The 21,351-nt window shown below is 34.6% G+C and overlaps 1 protein-coding gene across 1 annotated transcript in view; it reads right to left on the bottom strand.

The window, feature by feature from the left end:
• LOC133522146 (uncharacterized) overlaps positions 1–19,574 on the bottom strand; it is a 59,668-nt gene extending 40,094 nt beyond the window's left edge. The window contains exons 1-2 of the mRNA XM_061857374.1: positions 18,596–19,574; positions 51–151 (exon numbers count right to left, since the gene is read on the bottom strand). Of these exons, the coding sequence (XP_061713358.1) occupies positions 51–151; positions 18,596–18,769 (275 nt within the window). The 5' untranslated portion in view covers positions 18,770–19,574. The remainder of the gene's footprint in view (positions 1–50; positions 152–18,595) is intronic.
• Between the last annotated feature and the right edge of the window lie 1,777 nt (positions 19,575–21,351).

Below are 21,351 nucleotides of genomic sequence, written 5' to 3'. Positions count from 1 at the left end.
CAACCATGTGTGTGTAATATGTAAATTGCAAGTGATAGAGATGTGCTCACCGAGTGCCGGCGACTGGCTGCCAGACGGCGTCGAGTGGAGCGTGCGCCGGTGGCGGCGGGTCCGTGCCTTCCGCGCCTGAATCGCCCTTGGCTTCCCATCCCTATAACCAAATCAATTGCTTTAGTACCGTAAAATCTGCCTACTTTACTGGAAAAATCCAAATCAAATAAAAAATTTTAAATTATTATATTGTGGTAGGGATGTTGATATTTTAGGCCATCTCTACTATCATGTTGTAACTAGGGCCCCGTGGGTTCAGGTTCTTCTCTAACTCTTATGCACTGAGCTGAGTATAAGCGTGAGTGAGACGGCTGTGTGTGGGATCGCGAATATCATATTTTTACCTTGTTATTTTTAGTAAGTTTTAACAAAAATAAATCAACGAGTTCGATCAAAAATGAAATGTGCATTTTTAAAAGCAATTTTCGTATTTTTAGGTTTTATTCAAAAATGGTTACAAATTTTTAAGGTGCGGTTTATACCTATGTTGGTTTTTTTTTCTATCGAGTGAAAGTCAAGTTATCAACTTAAAAATCGATAAAGTTACTACAGAAAGGCCTCAAGATTGCTATTTATATTTTTTGATAACCGTAGTATGATACAGAACATCGCTACGATTTTTAAAATACTCTGCTGGCTGAACCCACTGCATCTTAAATGAAGTTGTGAATGTTGTGATATATATAGTGGAGAACAAAGGCCCAGACTGATTTAGACATATTCCGTTCTAGTTTTCCGTTCCGTTACTGAGTTACATATATTCCGTTATAGTAATAATTCGAAAACAATATGTAGTAGTCATTAACTAAGGACGGGTTTTACGGGCACTAAGAATGGTGCTAGTTCAGCGGTTCCACTCACGAATTCGAGCCAATCGTGCAGTCGCACGCAACTAGTTTCGACTAATCACGCGCGTGATTCGAACTCATCAACCAATCGCGTTGTGGCGTTAGACTGCATGGGTGCTTTCACACGAGTTAAACACTCTAGTTTTCATTTCGAGTATGAGTTACACATAGTGTATTGTACAGTCATAAACATGAATATTTAAGTACCTAAATAGTCTACATCTAAATTTTACTGAAATATTATAGTCTGTGCGGAAAGAGAGTCGTGGAATGTATGGGGCCCAATACATTCCACAAGTCTTCTCTTTCCGGACAGACTCTATCAGGAAATTCAGGAATCAGTTTACAAATACTCGTTTCAAATACATTTTCCTACGAATATATTATAATTGATCTTAATATTCATACGGCCCAATTCGAAGAATGAAATACGATAACGATAAGTTCTGGTTTAGATTAGTTCTCATTTAGATATCGTTTGTATGTCGTATAATTGACAGAAGCAGCTCGATTCGGGCAACCAATGTCACTTTGTCGTTAGAAATATCGTAGATAGATCTTACTGGGATCACAGCGGAATCAAAATAAACGTCAATTTTGACATGTCGTTTAGTTATCGATCTTTTAAAGATCTTAAACGTGTCTTAGTCATTCTTCGAATCGGGCCGATAGCCAGATGTAATTTAATAATTCCATTTCAATTCAAAATTGACTCATGAATCAATTATACCTTTAAAACTGTATTATGAGATACATTAAGAATTCAACCCCATTGATTACGTACGAAAGATATACGAAGTGGAGCCGCGGAGCGATAACCTTTCCTTAATTAAGTAGGTAGGTACTGCATTAAAAATGTATAGCTCTTCGTGACTGTCTATGAGAAAACATTCGTTGAAAATTGGTCAGTAAATATTAAATAGCGTCATAAATATTAAATATTAAATAATGTCGGAGCCAGAGTGCGTAGCCAAGATGCAGCCAAGATGACAGTTGTTCGCTCCGTGGCGAACGATACGATAGTCTCTCTCTATCACTCTTCAATATTAGTGCGACAGTGACAGTTGCGTTTCATTCGCTACGAAGCGTTAACGATTAGCATGTTGGCTACGCACCCAGGTTCATAAGGCTATTTATAAGTATTTCACCGTTCCATCTCGGATTCCACTGTTTTCGTTACAAGCTAATATAAATAAATAAAAAATGCATCCGAAAAATGCTATTTCGAAATCATGTGACTATTTTCATAGGTACAGTATTATTTAAGTTTTGATTGGTGTTTTCTATCAACGATCATCATCTTGGCTAGGCACATAATATGACAGTTAAAGATTGGCAGGTCAATCCGAATCTGAGTGCTCGTCACTGTCCCAGTACTGTCATCTTTTAGGAAAATAAGCAGTATTTTGGTTACGGGCATGTCTAGGGGATTAGCCGTCTATGTATTAGTCCACGACGTAATTAAAGATAAGTAATATAAGATCATCTTATCTTATCTTAACAATATACGAGTATACAATATAACGATAATGTACAAATACTTAAATACATAGAAGACGTTCATCACCCAGGAACAAATAACTTGTGCTCATTACACAAATACATGCCCTTACCCTAATTCGAACCCAGGACCATCGGCTGTATAGGCAGGGTCACTGTCACTACCCACCAGGCCAGACCGGTCGTCAAAATACTATAAAAGGAAAATACTATAGAAGGAAATTTACATTTCCAATTATTCAGAAATCAGAAATCAGAAATCAGAAATATTTATTGTGCAAACTGTGTAGGTACAAGAATATGACTTAGGTACATTTTTTGATGAGTATCAACAGTTTTACCCTTCTCGGGTATACAATTATTTTTAACTTAAACTAGGTTTTAATATTTTATCTTAAACTATATTTTAATATACATTTAGGTTTACATAGTTATAAAATTCTTTTAAATTATAGAAAACTTTGTCTATTAAAAAGTTTTTTAAGCATCTTTTAAAAGTATTTCCTTCGAGGCTTTTTATTTCATTTGGCAGATGGTTGAAGACATTAATAGCAGATATGAACGTACTTTTTTTATATATTGAGGTGCTAGTTCTCGGAAGTACCATATTGTACTTATATTGTGATCTGATATTTTCTTTGCATGAACGCTTTGTGAAATATTCAGGGTGTTTTTTTACAAATAGGCTTAATTCTAATATATAAATACCGGTAAGGGTCAAAAAGCGCTTCTCTCTAAACACTTCACGTAGCGATTCATCCATGTACATTCTAAAAACAGTTTTTAAGCATCTTTTCTGCAATATAAATGTTTTATCAACATCAACAGAATTTCCCCAAAAAATTACTCCGTACGTCAGTAATGGGTAGACTGTTCCATAATATGCACTGATAACAATTTTTTCGGAGCAAGTTTCTGACAATATCGATAAAGCATAGCATCTACTAGAAATGTTTTTATTTAGCTCATTTATATGTGCCTTCCAATTTAAATGTGTATCTATTTCGACGCCGAGAAAACTAACATGGCTTACGTCATCTACTGACGTATTTGCATTTGACGCTACAATAGATTCAGGCACAGTTTTATAATTTCTAAATTGTATAAGTTTAGTTTTATCTAGGTTGACATGGAGGTTAAGACTGTTTAGCCATTTTAAAATGTTTGTTAGTACACTGTTTATATGTTCTTGCATGTTTTCATATGTATTTTCATTTGAGAACAAAAGAGTAACGTCATCTGCATATAAAGTACACGGTACGTCAACTATATTTGGAAGTTCATTTAGGTATATTAAAAATAGGAGTGGGCCGAGAATACTACCTTGGGGAACTCCAAGCTGAACTTTCTCAAATGATGACTGTACCCGTGCAACTGTTTTTGTCTGAGCATTGTAACTAACAATTTCTACAGCTTGCTCCCTATTGTACAAATAAGTGTAAAATAGTTGAAGAGCATTTCCTCTTATTCCAATATTTTCAAGCTGTTTTAGAATAATGTCAAAGTTTACGCAGTCAAAAGCTTTTGACATATCGATCAAGAGGGAGGCACAAAGGTTTTTGTTGTTTACACTCTCCCAAACAAGCTTTAACGTTTCAAATATAGCTGTTGTAGTAGATTTCCCCTTTTGAAATCCAAATTGGCATGAGTTCAGGATTTTATTTTGATTAAGAAATTTAGTTAATCTAATGTGTATTACCTTTTCAAAAATTTTAGAAAAAGTAGGTAATAAAGCTATGGGTCTGTAGTTGCTCAAGTTGGTTTTGTTTCCTTTTTTATAGAGTGGTTTTATTATTGCTTTCTTAATGTCATCGGGGAATATTCCAGTTTCAAGCGTTAAATTTATAATGTGCATAAGAGGGTCTGATATATAGTCCACACATGATTTAACTACTTGAATTGGTATATTATCGTGACCTGAGGATTTTTTATTTTTTAAGGAGGCGACAATCTTTTTAATTTCACTAGTATCAACCGGAGTCAAAAAAATACTATTTGGGATACAATTTAATTTATATTTATATTCTTTGGGGTCAAACGTATTTAATATATTTTGGAATGTGTAATGTTCATTAAATGCTTGTGCTATGTCTTGAGGGTTTTCAAATGTTGTTCCATCTTTGTCTATTTTCGTTAAAGTTATTGGTATTGTATTCGTGGAACAGGTATTTAATTTTATTAAGCCCCATGTAGCTTTTTGCTTATTCGTACTACTTGAAATGTATCTATCGTTTGATATAATCTTAGATTTTCTAATGGCATTTTTTAATATTTTACAGTATTTTTTATACTTCATCAGAGTGAGCCTATTATTTTTTGTTTTTTGATTGGTAACGTGTAACTTTCGTTTGATTTTACTGGATTTTAAAATACCTTTCGATTTCCAGTTTGGTCTTTTCACATATGTGACTTTGGTTTTTTCTAGTGGGATGCAGAGATTAAAGACCAGTGAAAAAATGTCGGCAAATGATTCATAGGCTGTGTTAGGATCTGATTCCCTATAAACGTCCGCGAAGTTAATTTGAGCAATATACTTTTTGAAGATGTCAAGATGATAATCAATCCTTCGTCTTTCAACAAACCAGTACTTTTGATTATAGCTATAATTTGTTGGTAATTCAATGAGTTGACCAGTATGATCTGACATTCCTAAATTCATTACTTTAGATGTATATTTATGGGAGTTTGTCAGTAGATTATCAATGCATGTTTTTGAAGTAGGAGTTATTCTTGTAGGCTCATCTATTGTATGTCTAAGGTTAAATTTGGCTAGTGTATTTAGAAATGTGTTTGTGGCTTTATCTGCATTTAAAATGTTTACATTGAAATCACCATGCTATAATAATTTTGCGATTTAAATATCGAGATCTAAATGTTAGTTTGCTTACAAGAGTTTCAAACTGAGAGATAAATAAGTCAAAGTCACCATCAGGCGATCTGTATACGCATACAACTATATGGTCAATTTCGGAAATACTAATTCCGCAAGCCTCAAAGTGTAATTCGATTGACATTTCTGATATCCAGTCTATGCTTTGACAATTCAACGACTTTTTTGTATAAATACAAACACCACCACGAGATTTACGTGTTCGACAGAAATATGTGACCAATTTATAGTCATCCATTTGTAAAATTGAAGTTTCATTTTTTTTAAGAAACGTTTCAGAGAAGCATAATATATCTATGTTTGAGGCTGATGTTAATATTTCTATTTGATTTATCTTAGATTTCAGGCTATTGGATATTGTAAAACTACTTGAATGCGATATCATTGGTAAAATATATAGTAAACACCCCTATAATTTAACAGGCACCAGTAATGGGATGGTAAAGACAAATCCTGTAAAACCAGTATTTACCATCAGTTTTTAAACGTTGACAACATTTTACCATAAAAAAGAGCCAATTGATATTTATTGTTAATTTGAAAATGAATGACGCCATACATCCCATGACGGGAGCAAAAAACCATAGTTTTAATTGGTTAATAATATTGAAACCAATTGCAATAGCTTTCATTAAATACATAGAAAACATAGAGGATTAATTGGACATTCAACTTTTAAAGCATAAAGCGGTAGAAGTTTTACAGATGTCGGTGAAATATCATAAATACTCCATTTTTTCTCTTAAATGTCCCATGATTGGTGCCGTTAACATAGCAGTGTAATACCTATTTCATTATTATATCACCCAGGAACAAATAACTTGTGCTCATTACACAAATACATGCCCTTACCGGGATTTGAACCCAGGACCATCAGGTGCATAGGCAGGGTCACTATCACTACCCACCAGGCCAGACCGGTCGTCAACATACTAATAAAAATACCATAGAAAGAAATTTACATTTCCTATTATTGGATATTGTAAAACTACTTGAATGCGATATCATTGATAAAATATAGCAGTGTAATAAATACCTATTTCATTATTATGATGATGTCATTGAAGACATGAAAGTAATTTAAAAAAGCAAACCCGTAAATTGTAACATTAATTATAGTTCTTTCCGATCAATATTACTGGCGCCGACCTTGTGATCGAGTGATAGGACTTCCGATACTCCACTAGTTGATTAATGTTTAGCTTAGATACTACTAGACTAGAGTATAAACTTTTATGTCACTTATGTGTAATGGATTGGATACGTTATAGCTCTCGTTAAGTATAAATAAAAGTTTTTTTTGGAAGTTTAACACATTCATTTATTTAGTAATGTAACATTTTAGGAAAGAAGAGGGGGGATGGCGAAGTGCGCCATGCTATCTAAGTGCACCGATCTTGAATATATCGAAAACTGCTTATATACTACTAATATTACTAGTATTCTACAACACTTAGACGACGGCGCACTTTGCCCCCTCTCACCTTAAGTAATATAATATGAAAGAAACATAATTCTTCAATTATTATTTTTTAAATCATGCCCAGTCAAAATACACTTGAAGGAACTATCATAGGGACTAACACCATCATTTTTTAACTTTTCTATATACTTCCTAAACCATGATCAGTGGCAAATTAGCCACGTGGCAAAAGTGGCAAATGCCACAGGCCCCGCGCACCAACGCATTGTGTTGTGACCGTAAATAGTATATTACTAAAGAGGCCGAGAAGTAAGGGATTGCCGGCCGAGCGTAGCGAGATCGGATAGTTATGTTCTGAGATCTGGGCTATAACCGCGAAAACCGAAGTTCGCAAATTGCGGACATTTTTCTCTGTCATTCTAATTACGCCTTCATTGGAGTAAAAGAGTAAGATCCCCGCGATTTGCGAACTTTGGTTTTCGTGGTACTATAACTCTGGGCTATAACCCGTACAAATTTAAGTTCGCATATTGCGGGCATCTTACATGATTTGTATTTTCAGATATTATTTATTCAGACGTGGTACGCAATGATAATTGGGCGGTAAATATGGATTCATTAATTTAGCACAATTTTATAGCGCAATGAAATAAAAAATAACCTAAAAAAGTCGACTAAAATTATTTCTACCACTCAAATACATAGATGCTGCAACAACTATAAGTTTCACCAACTATTCTATTAATTTTATTATTCTATCCTTAACACATAATTTAAACTTTTTACTTTTGCTATACTGTGTTTTCTGTTACCTACCGATATTTGAACGAATTTGCGCACAGTTGAATGCTGCTATTTTGAACGCTGTCCCCGATTCACTTACGGAATTAGAGTCCCTTCAAGGGAATGCTCCCGGTACTGGTTTTTATACAAATACAGTACTGGAACCAGGAATTCTTGGTTCTCGTCTTACAAACTCAGTACCTCCCGGTATTCCATTATTTGGAGTAAACTTATAATTTAAAAGGTTTACAGAACGTAGTATACACGTATATTCATTTTTTTTTTACTCCAACCATAATTACATGGTTTGTATTATCAGCATACTTACGATCTCAGAACAATTATGTTTATCGTAAAAATGTTTACGAGGTGGTACGTTAAAATAAACTGTTCATTCAAAAGTAATTACGAGTAAAATTCAGGAGTAGGTATTTCATATAGGTATTTTAATGACTTTTTGACCAAACTGCATAAAGTTTGATATGTTATTTTCAATAACAGTATACATAAAGGATATATACAGTGGTGTTACTATAACTACCTTAAATCTAAAAAAGGCCCTTGAGACATTGTATTACCAAGGATGCCGCCAGCTCTTCGGTCACTAGTCACGTCAACCAGACGCTTCGTCAACCAGTTTAATGACAGAATGAATAAAAAACAAATGGACCAAAACACTTTTCTGTTTTACTATTGTTGCGAGTACGGTACCTATGTAACTAAATTTGTTTAATAGAAGGACGTCTACTTTTATCCCTTCGGCACGTACCTAATTGAGATGTCCCTAGATCGCCCGCCGGGCCCAAATGTCACCTTTATCGCGAGACAATAATTCGGATAGCGACTACAGCAGCGCTACTATAGAAATAGAAAATATTTATTTGGCATAAAATCAAACGAAAACAACAAAGTAAATAATTATACGTACACCAAATAGGATGCTGCTCAGCATAAGCAGTGTCTTTCAGACGCAGCACTGGTTTTCAGGGCACCCAAACTTAAAAACTAAAACTTAAAACCAAAATAGAACAGAATAGCAGGAGAACAGGAACAGAACATGTGTAAGAAAGGAAAAGAGAAAGAGAAAGAGAGTTAACAAATATTTATTTTGGACTATGTCCGCTTAGTTATAAAACTTGTTGGGTTACGAGTAAATACCTACTTTTTAAGGTTGTACTTAAAAGAGGTAATGGATTGTTACTGCTACAACAACGTTGGTGTAGTGTTATTTATTTATTTATTAAATCAAGTTATGTAACATTACAGCTTACGCCAAAGCGTTAAATAGATTTATAACTTAAAACTATTTATTTACTAATTAAAAACTAACATCTACGAATATCTGTCTTGCATCCTTCCAAGCATCAGATATCAGCCAGATATCAGCAGTTATAGTAGCGGTAGCATAATTAAACGTTCTAAGCACAACAGGAATGCAATTTCATGAGGAAATTTACTGTGACATCAGCCCATTTCCCACTGCTGCAACGCTGCTACAGTAGTCAGTCACCGTCCGTGTGATAACTGAGTGTGGACGCTCGAAGCGGAGCGTTCGGCGGGGCGTGCAGCCGTGGCGTCGGGCTCACAAGTGATTTGAGCAGCGTCCACTAAGACCGCTCCTATAGATACGTTTGCATTTGTTTAACATGCACGCCGCACGCCCTGCCCGCTGTACGTCCAATTCGAGCGTCCACTCAGGCCTTACACTAACACTTAGAAAACATCAATAAATTTAGACGTTTAACAAAGGCCTCTAGGTTGGAACTTATTTCGATCCCATATCTCGTATAGTTTTAATATAATTGTACCTATTTTTATGCTGATTAATGGTTGGTGTATCTAGTGAACAAAATACAGATTATTTAAATGCCATTAAATTGAGCTGATATACGCGGCAATGAAATGGAGGTATAATTGCAAGTAACAATTATTTTACGCTTGGAACATTTGGTAGTTTACCGTGGTTTAAAAATTTGTGGAGTTTCTAGATATAATTAAATTAAGTTATATTTCAGGATCACTATACCAGTTGTATGCTTAATAGTCTAGATGACATTTTTTTATTAATGGTATCAATCGATCAGTAGCCGTACCACGAGTTGACACTTGACGTTTACTTTATTCATTTTTGGAAGTTAAAATAAATTCAAATTTTGAAACTTTCAGGTCCTGAATTTTTTATTATTTCCATATAAAATTTTAATATCCACATTATTATGATAAATTGCTCATTTGCTATATACATTACCAGATTTTGTTATAAAATTCAACATGTGCCATCATCCCTAATATTAGACCGCAGTTTGACTTTTCTTGTATTGTTGTGGAGTTCCTAGGCTTCAAGAAACCTGATGTTGCTAGAATGAAGAATGGTGCCTTTCCCCCGAAAAGCTCCATGAACTATCCGTTTCATTCGCTGACAAAAAAATTACACCTATTTCAGAAATGTGATTTAAGTGATTCTAGTTCTTAGTGTAGAATTCTTGCATAGGTACTTTTATTTTCTATAAATATCTAAGTATAAGAACTAGAAAAAGTTAATCCACCCCAACGGAGTTATATAAAAGCATCTACTTTTTTCGGAGTTTGCGAAATTTAAGTACCTACTTACACTTACAATTTCACTCAGCACAAATCTATTCCAACAAACAAAGTTACGTCACAGTCACAGCCCACGGCAACAGTCGGATGGCAAATAGGTATTCCAAATACCATCGAACCCTCGAAGGGTAGGTATTAGGTACAACTATATTATAAAGACTGGTAATCTTAATATATGTGCACGTCCGCACGTCAGGCACGCTGCCGCTTTATCATAAAAATGCGTCCCCGTCCTTTCAATGGGGCAATAAATAAGTAGTACGGCGAGCTTCCATCGACGGCATTGTTAATTAATGGGTTGACATTAGAGAATACCTTCTGTGACCCATTTTGACCTCCACTTATTACAGTCACGCCATCTATAGATTCACTAGCAGAACATTCGAATTGCGAGTATTGCGACTACAGCAACGACTTAAACAACGGTTCAAAGCCAAAGCTTCAAATCACGTAGGTATTATGGCATGAACCCCAATCAATTAGCGTCGTCTAATAGAAACAAAAAAAACACCGAATTGACAATCTATATTATTAAATTGTCTCGGTGATTTAGGTTTATATTAGTTTTTATTCCCGCCGCAGCCACGCTTTGTTTGCTGTTCCTCTTAACTGGGTTAAGAGTCAATTTACGGTCGTAAATTTAAGGGTTTGTAGAGAATTGGGACGAAAATTCAGATGGCTACCTACTGTTTTAACAAACACGTGATTCGGGACTGTTTCGGTGAATAATTAATAATGATGATTTTAACCACATTAGTTACTTTATCTATCTAGGTTTTATGATACTTATTATAAATGGGTTGCCATTTAATTTTTACCTGGTGCATATATTATTTCTGATGTCTATTTTCTGCTGCTGCATATTTATGGTAGGTATGTGAAATCTATATTAAATGAATATTTAAATGTAAATATTTTTTCCTTTTTTGTGGAACGTAATACATTACAATCTATCGCCGGATAGAGTCATCAGATCATATTCGGATTGCCGGTAATCCAAAGTTGTGGGTTCGAGTCCCACGTTGGAAACAGTTGATCATCGCCTCTAGCTTGTCCTACCTTATCCATCTGCTATTATCTATAAAAACAAAACGTGATTTGTGATTTTTAAATATGCATTGAAACTTATTTTCTAAATTAGGAAAAATCCCAATGTTAAAATCACATGTAAAATAAAAAATGTAAGTGTATAGTCTTCTCAACTTTCGTATCAATCAATGTGTTTGACCCTTAATCAGCATAAATATCGCTAGTAGTGAATAAATCAACGCGCCAAAATCATCTTTTATCCTGTAATACTTTTCTAAATGCTAAATAACGATATCTAGACACACGGTAGCGTGAAAGCGAAGTTCAAAAGAAGAGAACTGACGACGCAGCGGCCGTGTGTTATTATATTACATATATTACACGAGCCATTTGGAGCCACTTTTGACCCATTCGTTACTCAACATTCATATGTGTATGTGTAATAAATAGTACACATAAACATATTTAAATTTGGGGCATTTATTAAGGCTAACTAGAACCCCAAATTTGATGAATATAGCTCAACTGATTATTAAGATACAAACATCTAAAAATCGGGATTTTCTCACTAACTAACAGACTAACAGCAAAAATCTAACCTACTTCCAGATGACCTAGCAAAGTTCACAATTTGACTTAGCTAGTTTTTAAACCAACCATCTAAATTTTAGAAAAGTAACACAAACAAATATAACAGCCTGTACGTAAAAAAAAACTAGTTAAGTGAAATCCTGAACATAAATTTTAGATCATGTCATTCACGAAGACGCGTGCCGTGACTCGTATTGTCACGTCATTAAAGGTTAGGATTGACAAATTGATGCGTCATCGTGGATGACACGAACTATAGTCCCCACTCCCCAGATGTTTCAAGCCAGAAAATTAGCGACATGACGTGAAAATATCATGGAACTGGAATTTTCGGTGTGAACGTACGATACCTAACAGTGTTGGTATAATTTTTAGTGTCTATACTTAGTTTCAAGTAGAATTTCGTAGGTGTTAAATTCTTGAACTGTCTGTCTCAGATGGAGGCATGGATATTTTAAAATTATTGATTTAGATTAACATACCAAGTGTTCATCTAGACACTCGGCAGCATTTGCAGTATTTTTGTGTGTACAGTCAGCATCAATAATAGCGGATGAAACAACGCACCAAAAGTATCTGCCACCCTGGAATACTTTACCAAAGAGATATACTTATATATATTTATGTGATGAGCACGGACATTTGTTCCTTAGTCATGAGTTTTTTCGATGTATTAAGTATTTATATATTACACATATCGTTGTCTAACTCTCACAAGCCTTATTGTGCTTACTGTGGCACATAGTCAATTTGTATACATAACATGTCCTATATATAATTTATTTATTTATCTCTTCAGGTCTAAAGTGTCTGTCACAGTCTAATCGTTCTACATCCCAGTAGATATGTATTGTATTTATATCTTTTTGGTAAATTATTAAAGAAAGTTAGATACTTTTGGCGCGTAATCAGTTCCGTTACTTTTGATCCAGACTATGGCTGCCTACCTATTACTCCTATTATTAGAGTCCAAAGAAAAGACTAGTAAACCTTTGGCGGTACCATATGGGTCTGGTCGTCCTCGGCTTAAATCAGTGGTCGTAAATTTAAGAAAACGGAATTTTAGTATGGTTTGAATTATATATACCTACATCTAAATATAAATTATAAATCAAACACTCTGACAAAGTGGTCAAATAAATACAAGTTTTTTGTGTGAAATGTATCTGTTTAAATTTAAACTCCTTCCCGAAATATTTCCAAATTTAGTAACAGTATTTACCGTAATACTAGTAGAGTACCTACTTCAAACGCAAAAAGTCAAAAAAGTATTTCTTATTTATTTCTCGTGGACGCTTCATAATTTATAATAACATGAAATGCAAGTTTTTGATCATTGAATCGACTTAGCTACCTCCCTTAGCTATTGAATTTGTTTTGCTGTGTAAGATCAAAGCACTAATCAAGTTTCTTCTGTAACGCGATACCGTGTCTTCGGCAGTGAATGAGTTAATATAATGCTGACGCGGAGCTCCGTCCGAGTGACAACTTTTGTGTTTGACGCGGCGACGAAAGGGTTAAATAACCATTATTTGTACATATTTCTCTTTAGATAACCTTCCTACCTATTTACGTTTCGCCTTCGAGTTTAACCGCGACCTAATTATGTAATTCTCAAACTAAACCCAAGTTTAATTTGATCTCTAGATATCCAAAACATGTGCTCTTCAATTTGGGCCTTATTAAAAATATATAGGTAGATATATAGGTTACCTTCTCAGCCCCAATAAAGTACATAAACCATAATATGTAGGTACACAGAGAAAAGTAATGTTTATTTTCAATTCAACTTTTTTATTTATTTAACCATTAATATACCTAAACATAAACCAAATCATTGGGATGAAACTTAAAAATTCTACATTTTGAAAAGAATTTATTTGATAATTATCAGAAAATTGGTTGAAGTCTACAAATATATATACACTACGTGAAAACTATTCGAAAAAAAAACATTTCAATACGTTACACAGCTCATAACGGATGATAACAAAAAAATTAGAATGATTTTCTGTAGACTTATAAACAAAACTAACTATAGAAACTAAAAATGCTATTCATAAAGTCCTTGCTAGTTCTTTTGAGATCCTTGAATGTCAAATGTTTTAATTTTTCAAACATTAGTATTATTACAAATTTTTATTTTTAGTTTCACCTGTCCCGTTGTCTGTTTGTAATCAAATCTTGTGAGTTAAATTTGATCCACTTCCCGCTTTCAGATTGAGCTGAAAATTTGCATTACATATGTAAGTCGGGTGACAATGCAATACTATGGTACCATCGAGCTGATGATCTGATGATGGAGACAAGAGGTGGACATAGGAACTCTGTGATAATACAACGCAACCTAATTGTGTTCGGGGTTTTTAGAATTGGATCGATGAGTATTAGTTGCCTGTGGAAACAAAAGTACAGTCAGCAATAAAAGCTTGTACATACCAAAAATATTTTTTTTGCCAAAAACTTATTTGTATTGAGTCAAAACAAGAAAATTTGTGAAATCCAGCTGTACATTTTTAAAATTCTAACTTAAACATGGGAAAAAGGAAGTGCGTCATTTTAGTACAGAAAATGTACCAGTTTCTTTCTACTAGGTATTAGAGTTCTTGCATCCTTGACTATACATCGCAAAAGTGGTAGTGGCTGGCCAGCGAAGATAATAACCAAGGCAAGCCTGAATTGACTCCAAAGCACTTTTAATATAATAATATATGAATTCCATGAGCCAACGAGATCCCGCCATAATTTTTAAGTGTTACCAACCGTACATTTGTTGATCATTAAAAAATATAGGTCTGGAATGCTGCTAGAAGGTAAGCGCCCCGGAATTCACTGATCAGTAAAAATAGACCATTTGTATGTAAGAAAGTCCGAAATCCCACAATGTCGGCTGATTGATAGTTTTTTAGGCTGTTTGGGTAGTTGAGTGTATAAAAATAATTGGAGAGCTGAAAATTGTGCCCAGCTAATAAAATTGACTAAGAGTTGTGCTTCGAAAATTGACAAAAACAGTGTCCAAAGGTCTTATCTGAACTACGTCAAAAAGCTGACCACGGGCGCTATTCAAAAATGCATAAATGTTATTGTAAATAATTATCATCATTAACAAAGTAAAAAGTTATATGAGTATTTTTTCACACCTCTGAAATAATTCGTCTTTTTTATCATCCGTTAGGTGCCTGTTTTATTACTTCCGGAAAAAAGGGTATCCGACAGCCTTTTCAGTTTTGTTTTTAAAAAAGCTGCTAGAAATAAAATAGGTACCTAATACTACATCTACACTTGCTTTGGAGGCATATTCAGTGTCTTTAAAATGTACATATCAATCTGTACGTCACGCTTGAGCTTAAACATTTGTGCGACAGGGACGGAGCGAGACGAATGTTGTGGATGTTGGTACAATATTTAAAAAACCTGAATACTCCTACGATTTTACAAAGACGAACCATTTCAGTAACGACTTTTTTCATGAGCTTTTAAATGTCGATTTATTGCCCAAAGCTCTTGCTTGGCTCTTGCTCAAAAATGATGTTTCACTTGGACGAAACACCTTGAAAAGTTATGGTTTGTAAAAAAAATACGGAACCCTAATAACAAAAATGTTATTGAGCATAATTATGTGCCAGTCGGACTCGCCCATGAAGGGTTCCGTACCATTTATGACGTATTAAAAAAAACTACTTACTAGATCTCGTTCAAACAAATTTTCCGTGGAAGTTTGCATGGTAATGTATATCATATATTTTTTATAGTTTTATCATTCTGTTATTTTAGAAGTTACAGGGGGGGGGGGGACACATTTTTCCACTTTGGATGTGTCTCTCACGCAAACTATTCAGTTTAGATAAAAATGATATTAGAAACCTCAATATCATTTTTGAAGACCTATCCATAGATAACACGTATGGGTTTGATGAAAAAATAATTTTGAGTTTCAGTTCTAAGTATGGGGAATCCCCAAAATTTATTGTTTTTTTTTTTGTATATAAGAGTTCCGTTTTTTGCCCCATTTGGCTACGGAACCCTAAAAAGGGTGATATCGCTCCTAAAACCTACCTGTTCTTATCTGTACGTAATAATAAATTACCTGTACTTGTAATAATATCTACCCATGGCAACCATGAATGTCATAGCTAGGTTAGGTTGGTAACATAGTTGACACGAGTAGGCATGTAATTCAGGCGCGGATACAAGATTTGGCTTAGGGGGGGGCCATTTTGAGAAAATCATATATTTTTGCACAGAAAATAAGGTAAAAAAAAATTTACTCAATTTAGTAATGTGAGAGCCAGGGTTTTTGGGGGGGGCCATTGCCCCTATGCCCCCCCCCCCCCCCCCTTGTATCCGCGCCTGATGTAATTTGATTTTTTTTCAATTATGAAATAGTATAATTATTACATAAGTAATATAAAATGAATTTTTAAAAGTAATTATTACAATTAATAATGTAAACTAAAACTAAAATATGACTAAATTAAATCTAAAATAAATCTAAAAATATTAATTTGTTTTTTTTTTTATTTGAGCGAGTATTATAACTTTTGATTTAGGCGTTCAAAAAATAGTGAACAAATATTAAAGTTCCACGAGTTAGAAAAGAGAATATTAAAAAAAAATTGCCACAACCGAATACAGAACCGGTTAAAAAGACGTCAAGCGGTCCGATAATATCTCTATTTTTCGTAAACTTCTTAAGACAAAAATTAATAGGTCTGAGTCGCTCAATGCGATTCCAAACAAAGCATAATATATCAAGGGATAGTTCTCTAGGGGCACACAAACAAAACGTTATCATTTTCCCGGTCTTACCATATACGAAATAAAACCTTCCATTCTATACACGAAACTACATATACATATTACAAGACAACAAAGCTCTCTGAACCAACAAATTGGATCACAGCGGGTAGAAAAGCAGAAAGGAGAATAATAAGTCGATTGTCAGGTATTCAGCGAAAGGGGTTACTATGATCAGTTCGCCTTTATGACAGGAAAATATTATCACGAATTTCTTTCGTTTAGATAAACGTAGCAGTTGATCGATCGATGTAAAAAAAGTTTTACAAGCGTTTATTTAAGTTGCCCTGTTAGTATGGTAGTGTTTTTGTTAGTTAGTGTGTCAAATCTTGGAAGCTAAATTTGACCCACTTCGGCCACTTCCCGATTTCCGATTGAACTGAACATTTGCATACATAGGTATGTAAATCGATTGACAATGCAATACTCGTATTATCGTATATCTTATAATCTGATGATATAGACAGGAGGTGGCCATAGGAACTCTGTGATGAAACAACCTAATTGCGTTTGTGGCTTTAGGGTTTTTAGAATTGTCTAAATGATTAGTTGGTTCTGGTAAGAAAAGTACAGTCAGCGACAAAAACTTGTAACAAAAGTGAATTTTTTACCTAAAACTTATTTATGATATAGGAGGCAAACGAGTATATGGATCACCTGATGGTAAGTTATTACCGCCACCCATGGACACCACCAGAGGGGTTGTAAGTGCATTGCCGGCCTTTAAGATGAGAGTTGTCGGCCTTTAAGAGAGGCTTTTCTTGAAGGTTTGAAGGTCGTATCGGTCCGGAAATACCGCAACAAGTTTACAAGTAGGTACAAGAAGTACAAGTTGCGGAATGTTTCCTAAGGATTGGCAAAGTTCTCAATTGTTCCCAGAAAATTTCACAGGAAATAAAAGAAAGTTTAATTTTGGAGATGGTAAATTTTGTTACCCATACAAAATATAAGAAGTTTGCGTAATTATACCATGTTGTAAATTCGTAATTTTATAGCAATGCTCATGTATAATATACTCGTAAGTAATGTTTATTTCATTTAAAAATCATCGACCGTGCAAAATTAGATAAAGGAAACTGACCCACATACTAACGTGTATATATGTTACGGTATTTTAAAATAAATATACTTGAATAATTTATGCCAATTTTGTAGTCTGATATCGGTAAAACACGTACCTACACAGAAAAGAAAAACTTACATTTCGATACCCTTAGTACTAATTACGCAGAAAATTTGGTTGTAATTAAGACTTTTTGTTTATGCACTATGGTACTAATTACAACAAAAATTTCCCTGTAATTAGTACCAGTGTGAACTAGGGAATAGTTTTATGGAAAAAAATAGGATACATACAACGAAAAAGTTCTAGATAAGACGTGCGTTAACAATAATCTTATCAATATGTACGTCAAAAGTATACTGTAATAATTTTGTAATATAATATTGTAATTCCAGGTACGTGTATTTGTGAACTCTAGATATATATACACACATATGTATATACCTTTTGGGTAGTTTAGGTATACGCTTTGTTTATCCTTGCTTTTGATACTGACTGTAGAAGTAGTGAGGTAAATAGAAATACGAATTTTACGATATCTGAGTAAATAATGAAATAGGTACCATCAACTTATTTTTATGAGACAAATTTCCTAGCCGTGGGGACGAATAATCAGGAATTTATCTTTCCTAACTATTTTTCGCTTGTTAATTAGGCACTGTAACATATCATTCATAACTATGTATACCTACATGCTTTTTAATTATGAATTATACTAACCATAACAGTAAAACAGTAGTTACCCATTTGAGCGCACTTTTGGTATACTAAACTCATTATGATAAGGAGTATTGATCAGTTAAATAAATGTAAATTCCTTATCAGAATAAAGCTGATAAGCTCAGTTTTATCACTATTTCGGCTATATTTAACAACATAACAAATCTTTTTATTTTATTATTTATTATCAAACAATATTTATAATGTACACTGACTGAACCTATATTTAATATAAAACCTCTAAAAAAGCTCTTCCCACTTTACAAATTTTGTAAACAATGAAACGTTTGGAACCTGACCTGCACGTCGTCGCTATATCGGGACCTGGAAGATGCGATGGGCGGGCGCTCCAGTAGCAGCAGTTCCGTCAGCACGATCACTCCGAATACCGCGAAGAACATGATAAAGATGAAGAAGCTTATGTTCGCGCGCTCCTTGGCGCGCGAGGTGGTGGAACGAGCGCGCCACCGCATCCTGCCACTAGCACGAGACGCGCCCGCCAAGCTCCGCTCCGTGTTGTCACATGAGCAGGTGGCCGTGCTCCGGCTGGCGCCTGCAACGCGCGATGCCGCGCACTGCCGCTCACTAAATGACAGGACTCTGTTGGACGCGAGTTGCAAGCGTAACGCCGCTTATTTACTAGCATTCACGTGAGGTGCTTTGCTTGTACATACTTACATAGCTTACATTTGAAAAGGTGAGGAAAATATTTAGAATACTATACGACAAATTAAAGCAAAAACATCATATAAATACAAAACCTAATTTTACAAGGTCAGTTTTTGCAAAAACTTAACGTAACTGTTTAAAACAGTAGTGAAAGAAATTAGATATCTGAGAGATTCTGGCTTAAATGATTTAAAACTGAATTGCCTCCAACTTGTGCCTGAACTTTTCATTCGGTGATAACTCTAATAACAGAAAGAATTGTGCTATTCATGTTGAGCCAGCAACCCCAAGGGACGCCAGTGGCCGCGCATGCGCTCGCCGCCGTTCGATGACTGGCCGTAGAGCTTCCCGCGCGAGCTTCACCCCCAACAATATGCGGAATGCCATTATCATCTCAAGTAGGTAATGCGGCCAAAACAACATAAGTAGCTGCTCATATTGTGTCTCCAAAGTAAGTTTAATTAATAAATTACACTGATTTTTGAGCTGATTATATTAATTTCAACTTTCATACCCATTGTTTCGACAGGAAGCGACGAAGGGTCGAAATTTTTTTTACAGCATTTACTCAAATTTATTTTTGAACTTGATTGATTTTAGATTGATTATTCTACTTATCACTAAACTAACAAAGTAATAAGATGTAACTCTTATAATACGATTATGAAAATAATTTACTTTTGTGGAACAATGATATTATATAACTAAGTATAGATAGGTTATACTTACACATAAGAAGCACAAAAATACTTCCATATTTATTTCTACACCTATGAAGAAATATGATATTTTTGATTAATTTTCGCAATCCATTCAGCTTTGTCATACTCTTTGTTAAACTTAAATTTGTCTCTTTCTCTTTCGGTGTGCGTGAGCTCGTTAGCACTCTTGACACAAGTGTCATGTACGCTTAAAAAGAGGCACCAACCCAGTTACAAATATTAAAATCACGTTTGTTTGTGCTAACTCAATAAACATTTTTAGGGTTCCGTAGCCAAATGGCAAAAAACGGAACCCTTATAGATTCGTCATGCCCGTCTGTCTGTCCGATACTGTCACAGCCACTTTTTTTCGAAACTATAAGAGCTGTACTGTTCAAACTTAGTAAGTGGATGTATTCTATGAACCGCATTAAGATTTTCACACAAAAATAGAAAAAAAACAATAAATTTTGGGGGTTCCCCATACTTGGAACTGAAACTCAAAAAATCTTTTTTCATCAAACCCATACGTGTGGGGTATCTATGGATAGGTCTTCAAAAATGATATTGAGGTTTCTAATATCATTTTTTTCTAAAATGAATAGTTTGCGCGAGAGACATTTCCAAAGTGGTAAAATGTGTGTCCCCCCCCCCCCCCCCGTAACTTCTAAAATAACAGAATGAAAAATCTAAAAAAAATATATGATATACATTGCCATGTAAACTTCCACCGAAAATTGGTTTGAACGAGATCTAGTGAGTAGTTTTTGCAATACGTCATAAATTAAAAAAAAAAAATTTTTTTCGTCAAACCCATACGTGTGGGGTATCTATGGATAGGTCTTCAAAAATGATATTTAGGTTCCTCATATAATTTTTTTCTAAAGTGAATAGTTTGCGCGAGAGACACTTCCAAAGTGAAAAAATGTGTGTCCAAACCAAAGTGGTAAAATGTTGAACGAGATCTAGTAAGTAGTTTTTTTTAATACGTCATAAAGGAACCCTTCATGGGCGAGTCCGACTCGCACTTGGCTGCTTTTTTATTTTGTTACATTTCTCGCTTGCCTAGGCGCGACTAAAGGCAACTTGTACAATTTATACAAGGTATGCGCTAAAATTTTGGATCTTCAGTTATAATATCATTGTTATGGAACGCTCGTTTTGACATTAAATAGAACAATACGCTGTGTTTCATAATAAAGCTTATTAGGTAGGCTTTAGTTATTAACGCAAACAGTGGTTGAAATGAAAACAAACGTTGGTACTAAGAATGGGCATTTTATCACTGTCTCACATCAAAACAATACTGTAAACGCCATCCTGCTCATACCCTCGGTTGTCGTCAGAGGCGGTTTAGAAGAGTGGAGTCGCCGTTTTTTTTTTTCAATAAGCTAAGCTGTAGTTAGCCGCCTTTGCGGTTACTACAGCCTAGCTTGATGTAATTATTTCTATGCTTGATTATGGTTAATGTGTGTACGAAGTGATTGAGATTTAACTACTTACTGCAGTAGATAGAGTCTGTTCGGAAACAGAAATGTCGACTCTTTCACAGACTCTATAAGTCAGGTTTCTAGCGTACCTACTTGTCGTTTTATATCATGATAGCTCATACAGGTACATAAAAGTTAAATTCACAAAACATGATACAAATTTGTGATGAATAAAAAGTTTAGGGGGAAGTCCCC

The sequence above is a fragment of the Cydia pomonella genome, chromosome 10, assembly GCF_033807575.1.
Source record: "Cydia pomonella isolate Wapato2018A chromosome 10, ilCydPomo1, whole genome shotgun sequence".
Classification (NCBI taxonomy): Eukaryota; Metazoa; Arthropoda; class Insecta; order Lepidoptera; family Tortricidae; genus Cydia; species Cydia pomonella.
This window is presented reverse-complemented; position numbering and strand designations above follow the sequence as displayed.